This window comes from Acanthopagrus latus, chromosome 7 (assembly GCF_904848185.1).
Source record: "Acanthopagrus latus isolate v.2019 chromosome 7, fAcaLat1.1, whole genome shotgun sequence".
In the NCBI taxonomy this organism is placed as follows: domain Eukaryota; kingdom Metazoa; phylum Chordata; class Actinopteri; order Spariformes; family Sparidae; genus Acanthopagrus; species Acanthopagrus latus.
This window is the reverse complement of record NC_051045.1, coordinates 10,331,332-10,349,311: the sequence shown is the minus strand read 5'-3', so window position 1 is coordinate 10,349,311 and position 17,980 is coordinate 10,331,332. Positions and strand designations below refer to the sequence as shown.

At 40.6% G+C, this 17,980-nt stretch overlaps 3 protein-coding genes across 4 annotated transcripts in view; 1 reads left to right on the top strand and 2 right to left on the bottom strand.

Annotated features, from left to right (window-relative positions):
• Positions 1 to 12,424, bottom strand: part of col9a3 (collagen, type IX, alpha 3) — a 32,225-nt gene extending 19,801 nt beyond the window's left edge. The window contains exon 1 of one of the 2 annotated variants that reach the window (XM_037105037.1): positions 12,347 to 12,424. In XM_037105037.1, coding sequence (XP_036960932.1) covers positions 12,347 to 12,391 — 45 coding nt within the window. In that variant the 5' untranslated portion in view covers positions 12,392 to 12,424. Of the gene's footprint in view, positions 1 to 1,453; positions 1,578 to 12,346 lie in introns of those variants that run through there. The other variant, XM_037105035.1, reaches the window with a different exon arrangement.
• Positions 47 to 7,321, bottom strand: ogfr (opioid growth factor receptor). Its single transcript, XM_037105039.1, has 7 exons — positions 7,008 to 7,321; positions 6,393 to 6,458; positions 6,211 to 6,292; positions 6,034 to 6,112; positions 4,607 to 4,673; positions 3,984 to 4,132; positions 47 to 3,907 (listed from the first exon to the last, which is right to left on the bottom strand). The coding sequence occupies exons 1-7, from the start codon at positions 7,131 to 7,133 to the stop codon at positions 2,803 to 2,805; spliced, it is 1,674 nt and encodes a 557-aa protein (XP_036960934.1). The 5' UTR covers positions 7,134 to 7,321; the 3' UTR covers positions 47 to 2,802.
• A 3,217-nt stretch (positions 12,425 to 15,641) lies between the features above and the next one.
• kcnk15 (potassium channel, subfamily K, member 15) overlaps positions 15,642 to 17,980 on the top strand; it is a 2,568-nt gene continuing 229 nt past the window's right edge. Inside the window, exons 1-2 of the mRNA XM_037105044.1 lie at positions 15,642 to 16,265; positions 16,463 to 17,980. The exon at positions 16,463 to 17,980 is cut by the window's right edge and continues 229 nt beyond it. Coding sequence (XP_036960939.1) covers positions 15,968 to 16,265; positions 16,463 to 17,463 — 1,299 coding nt within the window. The 5' untranslated portion in view covers positions 15,642 to 15,967 and the 3' untranslated portion in view covers positions 17,464 to 17,980. The remainder of the gene's footprint in view (positions 16,266 to 16,462) is intronic.

Sequence of the window (17,980 nt, the reverse complement as noted above, 5' to 3'; positions counted from 1 at the left end):
CAGTATGAGCGACTACTATTATCTGAACTTAAAACAAGTCGACAAAAAGTGTTAAATGCTTTATTTAGAATGTTCCAAACAGGGAATGGGCAGATCTAGAGATAGAGGCTGGCACGGACAATGCAATAACACACAGCAACTTTAAACTCCAACAGTATGTACTTTTTCTTCTCTCCTTCCTCAGACCCTTGGCCTGAACACACTCTGCTGAATCAATAACTGTAACATCTTGTTCTTCCCTCCGTTGTGAGTCATGTCACTTCACCAAGTCTGTTTGCTGGAGAAAAACGCAGATACTTCTTACTCTATGTTGCCGCATTGAGAAATCGCAGAAGAGTCTCAGGAATAGGAGCAAAAGCTGAGACACGCCACAGTGACATCCTGAGAACTGCTGCAATATTTTATAAACTATAATGAGACTATGACTGTGGCTTAATGCAGAATTATTTCATAAAAGCGTCAAAAAATAGTATAACTTTATTCTGCTTCGTCAACAGCCAGGTATTTAGTTGGAAAAGGAAGTCATATATAAAGAAAGTCAGCACTTCTTGTAAAGTTATTACCATTTCATCGTGTAAATACCATATTTTTCTTAACAATTAACAGTGAAAATTAAGTGCAAATATAAAAAGATGCATCAATGTAATCAACCTGGCTATTAAATTAACATACAGTTGAATTTAAATTATCAAAACTGAAGCTTCATCAGTTCTGCCCGAAAAACAAACACACTGTACAATCAACCAGTCTTTATCACATTTTTTTTTGGCAAGGCTTTTCAGTTGTTCAAAAGTCTATTTCCCCCAAATCTGCATGACAACATACAGACTGTGCAACATTTTTTTTGAAATACAACATAAGTGACATTCAGTCTTAAATCCATTTTCAACAGCAGGGTCCAGAAGAGAAACACAAACCAGTACAGAATGTTTTTACTCACACAAAAACAGCCTGAAAAGGAAAAAAAAAAAAAAAAAAAAAGAAGCTTTTCCAATTCATTATTTTCAGTGCAAAAAACATGTTTAGTTGTGAAAGAATTAGGGGTATTTAAAATGCTGAAACCATCATTTAATTGATATACATTATTAATAGTGCTTTATGCATCCTGCAGAGATATCAAATATCAGTTACCGTCAGTCATTACAATCGGAAAAAGGACAAGTCTGGCAATGGTCTATATTTTCATCTAGTCTTCAGTCAATCCCACTCACAAATACGGTCTTTGAATGCCACATTCTTCCATTGCTATCCAAGAACTATTAAAACACATCCATTAGCCACACTGTAGTGATGGCTGACATGCTCCTTTGTGACAATAAACACCAACACTGCAGTCTATTTTGAGTCAGTCCCACACACAACATCCTGCTGCTGTAAATGTCTGGCTGAAAATGGTCCCTAACGACAGCCCTTTATACTTCCATCTGAGGAATATTTGATGAAAACGAGTTACCTTCGATTGGATTATGTAGATTGATGTCTTTAATAAGAACCAGTGTTCTTGGAGCTGAGTCACAGACAGCATAATGTCAGAAAGTACTGACAATATGGTGGCTTTGGGGAGACTTGATGAAGAGCTTTGGACCTGCAAGGCAAAGATGAATAGAGTAGTAACTGGGTTAGCACAACTGCTGGCAAGCTAATAATGCTAGCATGTTTTCTGGCAGCTAACCACTGCTAGCTGTGGGTTGTATGGTTAAATGATGCGATGGACACATTTCAGTGGAGTGACTAAAATGAACTGTATCTTAACTGCATTAGCAGAGAGCTGCACACTTTGTGTTTTCCAACATTCTGCTGGATGACTGACCCAGAAAGAATCTCATTAATGGAAAGACTCTGCGATGATACTTTAGTTTTATTTGAACAACCTTTAAATGCGTTTTTTCGAAATGTAATAAATTATGCGTGATGTTGTTAATTAAAGTAGAGCCTGACCAATATATCTTTTGGCCACTACTGGCCTATGAAAGATATACTGGTGTTGGCACAAAATATTGGCAATTTTTTAAAGAGATTATTACGTAGAAAAAAAGACTCCTGGGGAAGAACTATTAAATCATTATCATTATTATTATTATTCAACTATTTAATTTGAGTTTACGGTTTCAGTGCACTGATGTTATTTTGGACAATAATGTTTATTGTCAAACTGTAAGATATCCTGCCTCCAACATATAAATGTCACAAGAGTCTGATTACCACATTTGAGGGATCATTTGCAAAAAATTGTATATCAGCCGATATCTAAATATCGGAATTATCTTACTCCCTATCATTGGTATCAACCCCCGAAATCAAGTACCGATCAACTTTAAATAAAAAGGCAGCAGGTTTATGTACAATGTTTTGCAGTGTTTTTCCATAATTTGTGAGTTATAATTAACAGTTACAGTTACATGCTTCTTCACTGATAAGATTTCTCCATCACAAACAGGCAAGCTAGCAATGCTAACAAATGAGCCTACTAACACATTCACCTTTGGCTGCAGTGGTCTGTCAAGTCTCCTGCTGATTCTGACCTTTGTTGACTGGGATTTGTTGGCAATAGGAAAAATTATAGAACATCCCCAGCCTCATCCTTCAGTATTGTCTGATGGCCATGTAGAAACTGAGTCACATCCAGTCTCACACTTCATAAGTTCATGAATTTATATACTCCTTCAAAGTGAAAAGAATCAATATCTAAACATCAAATATAGTAGAAATAAGGCCAGAACGTCTTTTTAAGTCATACTCTGTCCCTATATTACAATTCAATTACACGCAAATTAATGTATTTTCTCCAATCATCCAGTTTGTTCATGAATTCCCAGCATTTTGATCTGAGCTCGAGGGGGGTGATTCCATATCAATATCCTCAGACTCCTTCCCATTTGTCTGTTGAGTCACACCTTTGTCGGTGCTCATCACTGACCCATTTGTTGCTGACCCATTTGCCTGTGACGATTCCTCCTCTTCCTTTGTATCTGGCACTTGATTAAAGTCAGTCCTTGGGATTTTTTCCTCCCTGCCTGAAGAAAGAGATGGTGAATGTTTTGAAGTCTTAAGGGGGGTGTGTGCCGAAGGGCTCGTTTGACCAGTGGCTTTATTAGCACCAGCTTTTTCCTCCGTCTGCTCACTGGCCCCAGCAGAGCCGTTACTTGGCAGGTCCTTGTCATCTTCTCTTTTCTTCTTTGGTGGTTTTTCAGTGTCTACGTCCCCGTCTGTTTGCATAAGGTTGTCTGCTTCCTGGACACTGGCCTTCGAATTGTTGGTAAGTTTGTTGTCATTGTTGTTGTCAGCACAGGGCTGGGTTTTTGCCATCCTGGTGTCAGGACTGGGTGTCTGATCCATTTTATCAACATCATCCGTAGAATCTTTTCCGTTCCCCGAAATTACATTAGCAGACTCGACCTCCGCATTTCCATTTCCGACTGTCTCAGCTTCGGGTTTTGGCTCTGTGGACTCCTCAGACAATTTGTTTTTGTCTTTGGATGCAGTTTTATCAGTTCCTTTCTGAGCCTTTGTTACTTTCTCAAGTCCATCCTCTTTTTGTTGCACAACAGCTTCCCCGTCTTTGCTTTTACTCCGTGAATAGACTTCATCTTTTCCATCCCCGTTCCCAACAGCATCAGCTCTCTTCTCTGCCTTCCTGAATTGTTTCTGAATCTTTCTAGGACACCATACAAACTTATCCTTTGGCTCAAAGTGAAGGTAGGCAAAGCGCACAAGCTCCTGACGTTTTTCCTTGTCCAGGACAGCAAACAGGAAGTAGTCAAGCACGCTGCGTTTGACACTGCTAAGGGTCTTCTTGACTAGAGTCTCTTCAAGAAAAAAGCGCACCAGTGGGGCCTGGTAGTGCTCAAAGCCCAGCTCCCCGAGGCTCTTCAGGATGCGAGTGATGCGCAGGTTGTTGTGCATATTCCTGCAAGAGATGAAACAGTTGCTGAAGCCGTAAAATAGTACAAATCTTCAAAGTTGTCAACTATCAGAATATTCACCGTTCAAGGTTTCCAAATCGCTCCTTCCAATTTTCTGCTCGTTTCACCTCCCCCGTCTCTTTGTTGACCAATCGGATGCCATAGAAGCCCAGCATGAGTTCATAGGACTCGACAAGTCTCTTTTTGGCGTCCTCATTCTTCTTGAAAGCCTGGTAAACAAATATTAAGTACAGATAAACACAAGCAAACACTGACTTTTATGATCACACACACAAGAATGATATGGTTCACACATGTAAATAGGTTTAGGTGTTCTAGCTGGCCAGCCTTTAGTACAGTACACAACAAAGCATAAGGTTGAAGATTAGTGTTCAACTTCATGAGCCTACCTCTGCTGTCCATATGAAAACAGCAATGTTTAAGAACACAAAGTTTCCCAAGACACTGAACTACTTTCTCTACAGAAGAATCTTAAAAAAATGCATGGAAACGTTCTGAAACACTGGTAAGGTGGTGATGAAGAGTAGGTCAGACGGCTAGATATTCAAGAAATATTCAGCTTTGACTCAAATCTTGACATTAACCTCTGTGAGCACTTGACATAAGAAGACGACTTGAAGACCTTCAGTTATCTTATGTTGTGCCAGAAATCACAGGTTACTCATTCACTGTGACACACTTACCTCGATTTCCTTCTTGGTGAGTTCTGAGGCCATGTAATTAACCCCTGGCTCTCGCAGTGGAAACAGCCTTACAATACCAGAGAAACAACATTAAACCAGTTAGCATCTAATGAAACTACACTATAATTCAATAAAGATGATATCAGCTGCCCCTACAACAGTTTGTAATCCTAATATAAAATATATTCTTGATGCAGCACCACAAATCACAACATACAAGTGTTCAGCAAATAGAGTCAAACAAGGTCTCCTAGTATGAATGAACTTTATCATGAACTTAGGAAGAAAGAAAGCTGTTATTGTGCCAACAGAAAATAAGAAACCATAATGTCTGGAGGTTGATTTCTAGCATTTTGAAAAATCAGTTGTGGAGAGATCATTGATACAATTGTTTGACCTTGAGATGAAGAGAAAAGTAAGTTTTATGGTTTTGATTGAAGTATACTTTGTTGCTGTGAGCATATTAAGGATTTGAAGATACTCAAAGAAAATCATTACAATAAGCATAAATATCAACGTCGGCTCTGGGGTCTATAGCAGAAGACCCTAAATATTTAAATGCCTTTGTACTTCATTTTGTTCATCTTTCTACTATAGAAATCTTTTGAACCAATGGGCATCATGTTTATGCTCAGTAACATCTGACGAAAAACCCATTGAAAATGTTTGTATTCTTTTAATTTATGAGATCATTTCATGAATTTAATTAATTGTTATGGTTGATTGACGTTTGATTTTGATTTCATATGAAACATCTGAACATATTGCAGAGATCCAAAGGTTAAGACAGGGAGTGAGCTACCGCTTTTCAGTGGTGAACATGCTGACCTGAAACAGGCAGAGGCGCAGCACACATTCACAACAGAGAACATTTTGGAGCACATATGCTACTATATACTACTACCATACATGGGGTCGACCAGTATGACTTTTCTTGGCCGATACTGATAATTAGAAATCAAGGACACTAGCAACTGATATTAGGGACTGGCATTCATTTAAAATCTGGGTCAAACTGTCCAACAGCCTGTGATGAAATAAACGTAAGTACCTTTTACTCAGAGACTGCCTGAAGTCCAGTTTACTTGAGTATTTCCATTTTCCACTACTTTATTCTTCCTCTTCACTATGTTCATTCAATACATTTAGTTACAGATTAGATTCAGATTATTTGGTGTTTATGGGCTATTAATTATGATCTATTACTAACCAGATATTGTTGTTGGCTGTACATTATCATATTTTAAAATTTTATCTGCAATCCAACAGAAAAAAATTCCTGACAATGGACAATAATCAGAAAATGCTGAACATCGGCCCTAACAGATAACCGGTTTACCCTTATTAAAATTCATTTGCATGCAAAATCACCAGAATAAGATGACATTAGCTCAAAACACAGACTACAGCCTGTAAACAACACATACCACTGAATGTACGAGTGAACTCTCTCCAGTCTTTTGTAGTCATTTTTCCACTCCTTCAAAAACGATTCGATGTAGACATCTGTGCCGAATGATTAAAAAAAAAGCACCACATCAACATCAAGCGTCTGACTTTCTCAAACACTAAAGACATCTTCTAATAAAGTCCAAATACGTTACCATCGGGAGCAGACGGAAATTTGTTGAGATAAAACTGCAAATTGTTCATTTTGTCTTCTGAGCACTCATCATCTGTAAGATTCTGACAAAACATAAAAACCATGATTAGAGCTCTCTCAGATGTGATGGATGAGACGTTTTCTGGTGAATGACTTGGGTGTTGTTTTTTTTTCCTTACGTACCGGATATCCTCTTCTGTAATTCTGCATGTCCTTTGCTGCCCTCGTGTTTCTGGAGGTATGGTGCCACTGCAAATAAAAGTGAAAGTGAAATTAGCTTGCATCAAACGGTTCCCTATTACACGAGCTGAGGGAATAATCATTTAGGCATCCTAATCCAATAGATCTATTACAAATCATTGTGTTATTGCTGATGATGCCACGGTCTGTGGTGTTTGTAATGGCTGCAGAAAGCTAACATAACCTAATATCAAGTTGACATGCAAGGGCCAAGCTAATCCATTTCCACTTCCGGAGAGGGGCTTAACACTTAATGGTTACTAAAAGAAGCGTTATGACAATGAGTTACAAACTATGCGTTGTAAACGCTGTAGGCAGTCCGGCATACATATCCAGACGTAACGCCAGCAAGTTATAACTCCTCAAAAGTAAGCTAACGTCAACGGCTAGCTAGGCTAGCTAGCAAGCCTGCAGCAGGGATGCATAAAGCTATCATTAGCTTCCCAGGCACTGCCGGGTGCAAAAGCAATGAGTTCCGAGTCGATATATTCTATGCCATGACATCATGTAGAGAAATTATGGGTTAAGCGGAGAGACAATGGAAGCGCACACACTCACCAAAGTCCATCCAGATTTGTTTTTGTCTTGACATGACCGTCGGGTTTGGCTCTCTCCGGCCGGGTCGTCTCCATCACTCTCTGTGTCCCAGGTCGAGTCGTACTCACAAATACAGTCGTCCTCCATGGTTCAAACACACGTTGTGTGACTAGATACAACTAAACAGACGCGTATCCTCGTTTATCAATGCAAACGACCACGAATCAAGTTACGCCTGCATGTTCAGGTTACACGGGGACGGCCCTGACCATCCGTCTCTCCGGTCTACCATCGTCAGACAGCGGCGCCGTTGGCGGCTGCAGTACTGGTGCTGCCTTCAAGTGCTCCCGCTAAATACGGATTATCTGTGTTCACCTAGCTTGACACAGAATCTCGGGGATCACTGCTCTGATCGAATATTAGCCTCTCGTCGCTTCTGGAGTGGATTCAGGTTTAAGACTACAGCAGTAACACTGAGCCGCCTCACCGGGTCACCATGTTGCTACAGTGTAAGATAAGGAAGAAAACGAAGGTACACACATTACTTCATTTTCAGCTAACCGTATGAAGGCATTTATTTATTTTGGGCCTGAACATCCTCTTCTGCGAAGCTTATCATGTACAATTTATACTATTGTGGCTCTGTTTGGCACTTAATGATGTTGTCAGTGTGTTTTCTGACAGAAATAACTCGATTTTCCGAGTCGGTGAAGGCATCACACTTGCTGTGTTGGTTCATGGCCATAAAAACTGCAACCCAGCTGAAATGAGTCAGGCAGCTTATCTTAGGTACAGAAAAACTCTTTCACTTGTCTGTTATATAACAAAAACAACAGCAATGTCATGATAAACACTACATGAAGTCAAGGGATAACTATTTTATTAACAAATAGTGAAATATAGTAGGAATTTATAATGATGCAGCATACAGTAACACCAGAGTCCTTAAAGACCACATCTTCATTAACACAAGTAAACTCAGCTCACAGAGATAATATTTACTTCACTCCTTTCACTACGTTCTGAGGTCGGCTCCAACAGACTTCTAACGAGTAAAGTTTATATACTTGCCCATTATTTTGGGCTTTATTAATGGCAACATTTTTTTCTAAGTTTGTTACTCTTAATGGCTCACTTGCCAATAAAAAATAAACCTGAAATCATTATAGTGTAGTTCTTTATTATAAGTTAATAACATTATCCCAAGTGTTGACTGGAGACAAAAGTGGAGGTCCTATTTCTGAAATCAGCCAATTAGCTGAAAGACACATTTCCTGCATTCTTCTGTTTATATGTGTGTGAGAGCTGAAAATTATGGAATATAGAGAGCAAAGCAAACCACAGCACATACTGGAGACTGTGGAATGGAACTACTGGTCTGTTTTCACTTTGAACAATAAACACATTTCAGTGTTATGATAATCACAAGTCGAAAGAGTCCTAAATATTAACTGATGATTGATCATTGAATATCTCTGTTCATTTTCGTTCTGCCACACATTATGTAACTACATGTTAATTTTGTACAATATTATTTTCATATGTTTATATGAGTCTATTCTATTTCTTACCTTTTCTTTGTTTGTTTGTTTGTTGTTGTTGTTTTTTAATACTGTTATTGTTTTTTATAATACTACTGACACATTTCCCCATTGTGGGACAATAAAGGAATACTGAACCTGACCCTGATTCTGATTCTGATACTTTCAGTTTATTTTTTTTAATTTTTTTTTTTACATAATGAATCTTTAAGAATGACAAGAAAACATTAAAACACATTTTGTGATTTATAGAGGAAACACTGTTTGCTGCTCTAATCTCCTCATGGCAGACTGGTCATTATTTAGAAATGTAAATATCCATAGCAGTTGAATATATGCAGGGCCTAAAAGCTCATTCCTAAAAATGTATGCTCAGAATGATAAATCATGGCTATTTTTCTTGATGCTGTAAAAAAAAAAGATGCTTTAAGACACATTTTCAAGCAGATCATGTTCAGTATTGCACTGTTTGAACATTCTGATGACACAAGAAGTCCACATTTTCTCAAAGCAGATTGACCATCTGACCATAAGTCATGAACATGTAAAGCATCGAGCCACTCACACATAAAGTCGCAGTTCAAACTATCATATTTATCCTGTGATCCCGTATTAGTTCTCATCAGAAGTGTGTTGTGCATCATAATCTGGATTTAGTTTTCATCATTTGATAACATCAGAACCGGCAGCACAAAGGACTCAAAGGTGGGAAGACATCATTTGACCCTGATGTTGATCATTTCAGTAATTGGACAGATGCATCGATACAAGGGAGGATGTCGCTGTTAGGGGGTATAAATAGAAATGTATATTATCACAGGGGGATTCAATTTTGAATGGCCACTGGTGTGGGTTTCTATTTTTGGTTTTAGTTACTGTGGAAACCAGAGGGCTCTGCAGGCATCCAGTATTTGCTGTTGCTATTTACTGCCTCTGCTTTGTGAAATGGATCCCCAGTTGCCTTTTTCTCAGTCAGTTCAGTACAGATGGAATGATCTGGTGATATGCGGAGAGATTATAATAATTGTGTAAACCTGGTCCTGCTTTGATTAAAGGGGGGATTTGACAGAAATGTACATCTTGTGCACAACTCTTCCTCTTCATGATAACAGAGTTTCCTGCTTCCTATAGTTTATCCCTGTAGGAACCTGGTGTGTGGCGTTCGGGGTCATCTGAGGAATCCAGCTTGCCATGTTGCGGCAGCTATTCCTACATTGTTGACAAGGTTCGTGTGTAAAGTCCTTCTTAAGTTCTTCGGCTGTAGATCTCATCGTCTATACTCTTCTATCTCGTCTTGTATATTTGCTTAAATGTACGTGTGAATGTTGTTCAACTTAGTAATGCGTAAAACTCTCCTCAGGCTAAATTGGAACTCAGCAACTGTTCCCTATCTGACTAGCTGCCAAGTTCTTTGATACGAGCCCATCAGTCTTTCCTTGGCATCGACTGTTCTGGCTGTTAAGTGATCATACAAACGTGAAGCAAATAGAAGGTTGTCCCTTTTGGAAAACTTGGCAAGGCCTGTACGAACCGACAGTCTTTTTTATGACGGTGTAGTTTGTTTACAGCACACATGTCTCAAATCAAACAACAAAACATGCCTTTCAAAATCCTACCTAACAAATATTAGCAGGAGATTGTAATTGAAGGATTAGAAGAACATGAAAATTAATTCATTTTCATCTCTCCCCCATGTAAATGGAAAGTGTAATAGCCCACCAAACACTTCTGGAGCTTCAGAGCTAAACAGTGTTGCAGCATTAACCAAAACAGTTGAAGTAGATCGGGACTTGTTTTACAGCGTTTCAAAATGACACCCATAATCCAACTGTCCAGGAGCCTGAGATCCCAAACTAATTTGAAGATAATCATTCACACCCTCGATGAGTGGTTGACAACGTGAACCCACTTCAGATGGGGTTTGCACTGATGCTTTTAGCTTAGCAGCTACAGTGAAGATGTTACGGAAGTTTTTTTTTTGTTTGTTTGTTTTTTTAAATCTATTTGGTATCTGGGTTCTTCCAGTGACTTATTGCACCGGATGAACTGTTTGGTTTATAACAATCTGGCAAACAGTTTCATCAATAAATGAAACGCACTGAACGATGTGCTGAATTTGTGTATCAAGAAATAAAATATGTATGAAAGAGATCAGAGGTCATTTCAGGCCTCCTGCATACTTGAAATGGACTTGTTTGTATACTGGGACCATGCAAGAAGCTGTGAGTCAAACAAATACCTTTCTCCTGAGTACTGTGATGTCGCTGTCATTTCAACTTTTTGCTGCTCTTACAGTTATACACAAAATAAATAAGGATTTAGTTGAACTTCTTCTAAATCCTCATTCAGTTCATCATTTCTCGAATCTCATCAGAATGCATGTTGTGTCACATTTTTCGATCTGACTTAGAGAATAACCGAGAAAAAGAAATGATTCAAGGAGATGCAGGTTCTTCTCGTGAGGCAGTTACATAGATTGCTGAACTGCTAAGAAAAGTATTTGCTGACAAAGCAAACACGAAAGGACATAGGCATCATTCTGTGCAATGAATTGCAACACTAGAAAGTATAAGTAAACAATGAGATGTAATCTTATTTTATGGAAGAATAAACAAATATGACAGCAAAGTTTCTCCTCAGAGAGTGACTGACTCTGCACGATGGTAGAAGCTGACATACGAGGCTTGATAGACTCTTACAGCCTCAGATATTACCACATGTTACAAATATATCTCCCACGCGTACTGTACAAAGTAGACAGGCCTGTGGGTGTTGTACCACAGCTCCAAATATAACTCAGCCAGTCTGTCAGCGACGCATCCGAGGGGATAATCCTTTCTTTTGCCAGCCTAATATCGTCTATCCTGGTTTTTTCTCTGTAAATTAAGACAACTATTCTTCTGCTCTGACAGGTTGAACATTAGTCACGGGCTCTCATTTTGTTTTGTACTCAAGTATTTCAACTATCTTTATTCAGAAAGTTTGATTTTGTTGCTTTACATTTGTATTTTGATAACTTACTGATTAATTTCAAACTTATAAAGCTTTGTTTGAGGGTATCAAGATGATCCAGTTGCTGTTACAAAAAATTTGAACCCCCTTTTTTGTTTTAAGAATGACTGTGGCACATTTTCATGCCTCTTCTTGCAACGTGATGACATATTTGCTTTGCTGCTGGCACATAAAGGCATTGCAGCGTACTGTATCATGACACCACAACCCCCTCCTACCTCTGCTCCCCCAGCTGTAACACTCATACACATATTCTATGTATATTCATAGCACATATTTTGTGAGTAGTAGCTCAGTCTAAAGTATGAAGTCATAGGGCACACAAATGAACATTAATGTGTCTCAAAATCTAACTACATTTTAAACAAAGGAACGTTTTGATGATGATGATAAACTCACTGCTTTGTGTTCAAATGCTCCTTCATCAGAGCAGGATGAAGCACTTCAGCCTCTCCTAGACTGCAAATTCCAAAACTGATATTCATCCTAAATCATCGTATCCTTGATTCAGATGAAGCAAGCAGACCTTCGTCGTTATCAAGGGTTTAAGATGTTAAGATTAAAGGCCTCTCACAGACTCCTCCGGCAGGTTTGTCCACGCTAAAATCTCCCCTCTGTATCAAGCTGCTTCCTTTGCTCTATCCTTCTAAACACCTACCACTCCTTTCTAAAAGTTGGACTTTTACAGAGGAGCTTAATTTGTATAAGCCTTCCTCCAGGTTTTTTTTTTTTTTTTTTTTTTGCCAGATTAGCATTTTTTTCCCCTGCATAATTGGCAGATGGGTTTTATTTAGTAGAGAAATGTACCTCCAGGCACAAGATCCTCGTTTCTCCGCGTGACGCCATGTGCATCTCTTAAAATGGTTTTGTACCATCTGCATGTTCTCAGAATCACCACAGACACAGAGGAGGCCTTTCTGGTTTCATGAGACAAAAAAAGAAAAAAAGGACAAATGCATTAGGTGGACTATGCTTAATGTGACAAAACTGGAGTAGAAAGTAAAATAGGACTCATGATGCATAAAGAGCACTAGGACAAAACTATGTGTTGGAGCTGAATAAACATGTTTCTTTATTACTGTAAAGTCACAAATTCTTCAGCTAACGCTAGTTGTCAATCAGCAACCCCAAAAAAGATAACTATGTAATGACAATGACATGGTATTAGCAACATAAGCAGCTCTGTGAACATGCATAATTTCTATTTAAGGAGAATTAATTTTTCTAGCTAGAGACATAATGAGCAAGAAAGTGGACAATGGATTGCATTTCCATAATGCACTTCATTTGTTTTCCTTGTTCCATGTAAATGACATGTTGATATGTGTGTGTGTGTGTGTGTGTGTGTGTGTGTGTGTGTGTGTGTGTGTGTGTGTGTGTGTGTGTGTGTGTGTTATAATGAAATGTACCTAAGAGGGCAGAGAACAAAGAGTGCAAAACTAAATGAATGAAGCATCTCTTTGAGTCTGGACGCTTTACCTTATAAGCCGGTGGCGCCCGACAGGGATTGATGGGCCTCCTCACTTTGTTCCAGGTCCTTGGGCTTTGAAAGGGGGACGTGAATACGAGCAGTGTGGATTGATGGGTGCCTGTTAGGGCTTCAGGTTCCTCTCTTATCAGCTGAGATGTAATTGATTTATGGAGAGCTGGTTCGAGTCACAACAGGGATGTAAGTGTGCTGATTTAGCCACTTAACACAAAACCAGGGCCGGTGAGGGGCAGGTTGCTCTGTTTGAGAGGAACAAAAGAGCACATGGTAATGTGTGTCAGTGCTTTAATGCCTACTGTGGCACACGGATGACGCTTCTGTGATACAACTGTGTGATTTTTGTCTACGTGTTTAAATCCATCTTAAATAAATGACTCTCCTCAGGTTGTGATGCAGTGGCAACATAATTCACCTTCAGAGCACCCGGATCATTACGCTTAACATATTAGCTTCAACCTCACAGACAATCCGAGTCGGTGCCTCTGCCATAAGTAACCATGGCAACCAGCATCACCTACAGTAGGTTTTCCAGAAGCATCGAGTGTGGCAATGTTGTTTATTTAGTCGCTGTCAGGCATGCATCACATCTCTAATGTTGCAAGGACACAAACAAAGACAGAAACACATCCATGAGAATGACACCATCAAATCAACATCATTTTCTAAATGAGTCAAAATCCAAGGAAGCAGAGCGGAGGAATGTGCATTTATTTATCAGTCCGGGGAGCTGCAACTGCACTGGAATTAAAAAAAAAATTCAGTATCTATTTTAAGAATGGACCCAATTGTGTTTGCAATTTGATTAAACAGGTAAAATGGAAATATTTTTGCCTTCCTGAGTTAGAGATTTAAGATGTGCTGCTGTTTTGTGTTTTTTGGAATTTGCTCACTGGTTGAGTCCATCACTCCACTAAGACACCTTTTTAAAAAAAAAAAAAAAAAAAGTGGTGACACTGGTTAGCTCTGTTGCCTCACAGAAAGAAGGTCCTGGGTTTGTGACAGGGCCCTTCTGTCAGGAGATGCACATGCAAGTTAGGTTAATCAGTTACTCTTCATCCGCTGTAGGTGTAAATGTGAGTGTGAATGGTTCTTTCACCCTATGTGCCCTATATGATGATGAACTGGTGAGTAGTCCAGGGTTGTTGACTGGGATTTACTCCAGCCCCCATGAGCCTGTGAAGGATAAGCAGTTACAGATGAGGTATGGATCGCTTTCTTATAAATTTAACTTGTTAGCATTAGCATATATACATATCAATAAGTATATTGGCATTATTTATGTCTTTTTATGATTTAATTCACTTAAAATTTTCACCATTCACTATATATTTTTTTTCATTTCCCTTGATAGCTTGATTAATACTTTATAGTTATTCAAATGTTATTACTGTCATTGGTTTAAGATTATAATTTAATATTAATGCACGATATGCACTGTGTATAAGCTCAATACATTTTGACCTGACACTAGGAATTTTGAACTTTTGGCCATTTATTGGTATCGGTGAAATTATTGCCATTAAATTGAGGCAATAGTATGAAGCCACGTAGCTTTCAGTGGCCTCGAAAGTGCAAGATCTACATACTATTGTGTAGATATTGTGTAGATGATACAGTAGGTGGTTACACACTTTAAAAATCGGTTTGTGATCCATCGATCGAAACATTGTAGGAGAAGGAGGAATGCGGCATGCTGAACTGTTGTACCGTACAGCCATGGAGTGTATTTATACAGCACCGTTCAAAACACTTTGAAGGGCTTTTCAATAAGAAACATGCAGGCAACACAATGAACCCAGAAATGAAACCAAGATGATGGCATAAGTCAAGAAAAAGCCATTCGATATGAGTGACTTTTAAGAGGAGATTTAAATGAAGATACTGAGTCTCAGTGTGCTTGAGCTACAGGTTGTGAATGTCTTTTAAAATACAAATGTGTTAAATTATTGTTTTTTCTCATCTGTATAGGCATTGAGAAGCAGGCAATCATCGGTTATCTGTATTGGCTAAAGAAAATCCATATCAGGCATCCCTATAATTCACATGGGATGACATGTTTAAAATAAGATTATAATATCTACCATTCTGTCCTTTTGCTGAGCACAGCATTAGACGCCATCACCCAGTTTATAGGCTCTCATAAAGGCTGTAATGAAGGGGCTGAGTTCTGTCACTAATTTTAGTTTTCATTTCTTTCACTTAATTTATTTTTCAGATGTCATCACAGGCCACTTAATGACACTTTTAACACAATTCTTTCCTTTTTGGGCAAACACACACAAGCCAACCAATAGAGCAGTTTCATTCAGCTGTCAACGTGTCACTTGGAAGTTTCAGCACAGCTCTGTAGCGCAGTGCTCTCCTGTCTAAATGCTGTTTCTCTCTGTGCTTCTCGGCCTGTGGCTGTCTTCACCGTCGGTGCGCAGTTTTTCCAGGCCGGTTCACATGTGACCGTGGTCGCTGTCCGTGGTGCTGAACCCCCCTGCTCATGCCAGTTTGGTATCTGCCGGGTCGAGTGAGGACCTTACTTGTTGCACACAGCTGTGCAGATAAGACCGCACATCCCCCCTACCCCCCACCGAAGCTTACTATGCGTCTTAAATATTTCTTATTTGACACACCGCTTATTACTGGAGACTGGTTTGCGCATGCGAAGAGGCACGCTGAGGCCACTTGTTCCAATAGATGCCCGTGTCGAGAGGCATCGCTCGCTCTTGGAGCTCGCAGCGGGTTATACGCCTTTATTATTATTATTATTATTTACATAAACAAGACATCTGAAAACAGGTAGGGGCAGATCCTCAGGTCTGATTTCTCCTCCACGCCTCTCCCGCTACTACGTCTCACGCAACAGGCTGCATCACAAATGTGGAGCCCGCACGCTGGAGAGCAGCAGCACCACTACCACCACCTGTAACTGTTGTGGCTCCCGACTTCTCATGCCGACACCGAGGATGAAGAAGCAAAACGTCCGGACCCTGTCGCTCATCCTCTGCATGTTCTCCTACTTGCTGGTGGGCGCCGCGGTGTTTGACGCGCTGGAGTCGGAGACGGAGAGCTCCCGCAGACGCATCCTGGAGCAGAAGCGCAGCGAGATGAAGAAGAAGTACCGCTTCTCCGAGGACGACTACCGCGAAATCGAGCGAGTGGTGCTGCAGGCTGAGCCCCACCGCGCCGGGAGACAGTGGAAATTTGCTGGCTCTTTCTACTTTGCCATAACAGTGATCACCACCATTGGTAAGTGGATGTAATTCCTCAATCTGTGGAGATGGGGGAGACAGTTTCACTGTGATGCTGGTGCATGTTTCTAGATTTGAAAAACAGGCTAATTAAAAAAGAAAAAGAACCACAGTTCTTTGTTTTACCACCGGAGCGTTTGCTACAGTATGCGTCACACTCTCCCTTTCTTTCATCCCCATCTTCTCTGCATTAAGGTTATGGACATGCAGCACCAGGCACAGATGCAGGAAAGGTCTTCTGCATGTTCTACGCCGTTCTGGGCATCCCTCTCACTTTGGTAATGTTCCAGAGCCTGGGAGAGAGGATGAACACATTTGTCCGCTATCTCCTCCACAAGATGAAGCAGTGCCTGGGCTGTCGACGCACCGAGGTGTCCATGGAGAACATGGTCCTGGTGGGCTTCCTCTCCTGCATTGGTACACTGTGTGTTGGCGCCGCAGCCTTCTCCCACTTTGAGGGATGGAGCTTCTTCCATGCCTACTACTACTGTTTCATCACGCTCACCACTATCGGCTTCGGGGACTTCGTTGCCCTGCAGAAGAAGGAGGACCTCCAGGAGAAAACGCCCTACGTGGCGTTCAGCTTCATGTACATCCTGGTCGGGCTGACTGTCATCGGGGCCTTCCTGAACTTGGTGGTGCTGCGCTTCCTCACCATGAACACTGAGGATGAGAGGAGGGATGCTCAAGAGAGGGCATCACTGAAGAGGGACAGGGGCCTGTTAGATGGGACTCTGGGTCATGAACAGAGCAGAGACAGCCACAGGGGAGAGAGGAGCAGGGCCAACGTGGTGCACAGTCGCAGCCACAGTACTCTCTTCCTCCCGATGGAGCAAGGGACCAGCCGCACCAACCTCATCGCCTCCCCGGCGGAGGATCAGGAGAGGCAAAGGAGCCCCTGCAGACACAGGCTGCACTTTCAGATCAAGGCTGGTGGAAGCAGGCCGGAGTCGAGCCTGAGCTCCCTCTGCTCCTGCGTCTGCTACCGTCTGGGGATCTGTGATAGTCCCCTCATGTCCCACAGTGAGCACCACGGCTGCCACATCAACTCTGTGTACTACAACTCAGTCTCCTACAGGATCCAGGGCTGCTCGCCAGGGTCCAGGGACAACACCGGACTCTCTTCCCCTGGTAGCACACTATCACCCGGGCACAGCTTCCGGGAGTTCCCTCGATCAAGGAGAAAGTCGGTGTGAAGAGCGCCAACAGTATTTCTAATGACATTGTATTTTGTGTTACTCCTCTTTTGCGCATGTCACAAGTCACTGATTCTGTTAGATAAGTTGTGGCTGATGAAAATTATTCTATTTGTTGAGCGAGGATGAGATTTCTTATCCTCTTTTTACCATGACATGATTTATGTTTGTGATTTTCCCCCCCGCATGTAAGCCAAAGTGCAGTTGCATGCCACAGAGAATGTATAGCACACAATGTGAACGCACGAGTGCTATGTCGAGATGTAAAAACAGTTGTAATCTACAGTTTTAACAGCAGTATTTTGGATATAGTGCTTTTTAATGACTGTATACCTATTCTGTGGAAGTATGTGACAAATCCTCAGTAGACTCCTGCTTTAGACAGAACATAAACTATTTTCATGCCATAGCTAAACGATGTCAGTTTACTTTTTTATTCAAAAAAACAGCCTTAAAGAACTACGATCAAGCACATGAGATATGTGGCTTCTTAGCTCAGTGAATTTAATAATGATCC

Bases quoted from the DNA above. Each gene is read 5' to 3' on its own strand.
- ogfr (XM_037105039.1), bottom strand. From the start codon at position 7,133: ATGGAGGACGACTGTATTTGTGAGTACGACTCGACCTGGGACACAGAG. The intron at 4,133-4,606 runs GTAAGTGTGTCA...TTTGTTTACCAG, and splicing joins TCACCAAGAAGGAAATCGAG to GCTTTCAAGAAGAATGAGGA. The intron at 3,908-3,983 runs GTGAATATTCTG...CATCTCTTGCAG, and splicing joins CGATTTGGAAACCTTGAACG to GAATATGCACAACAACCTGC.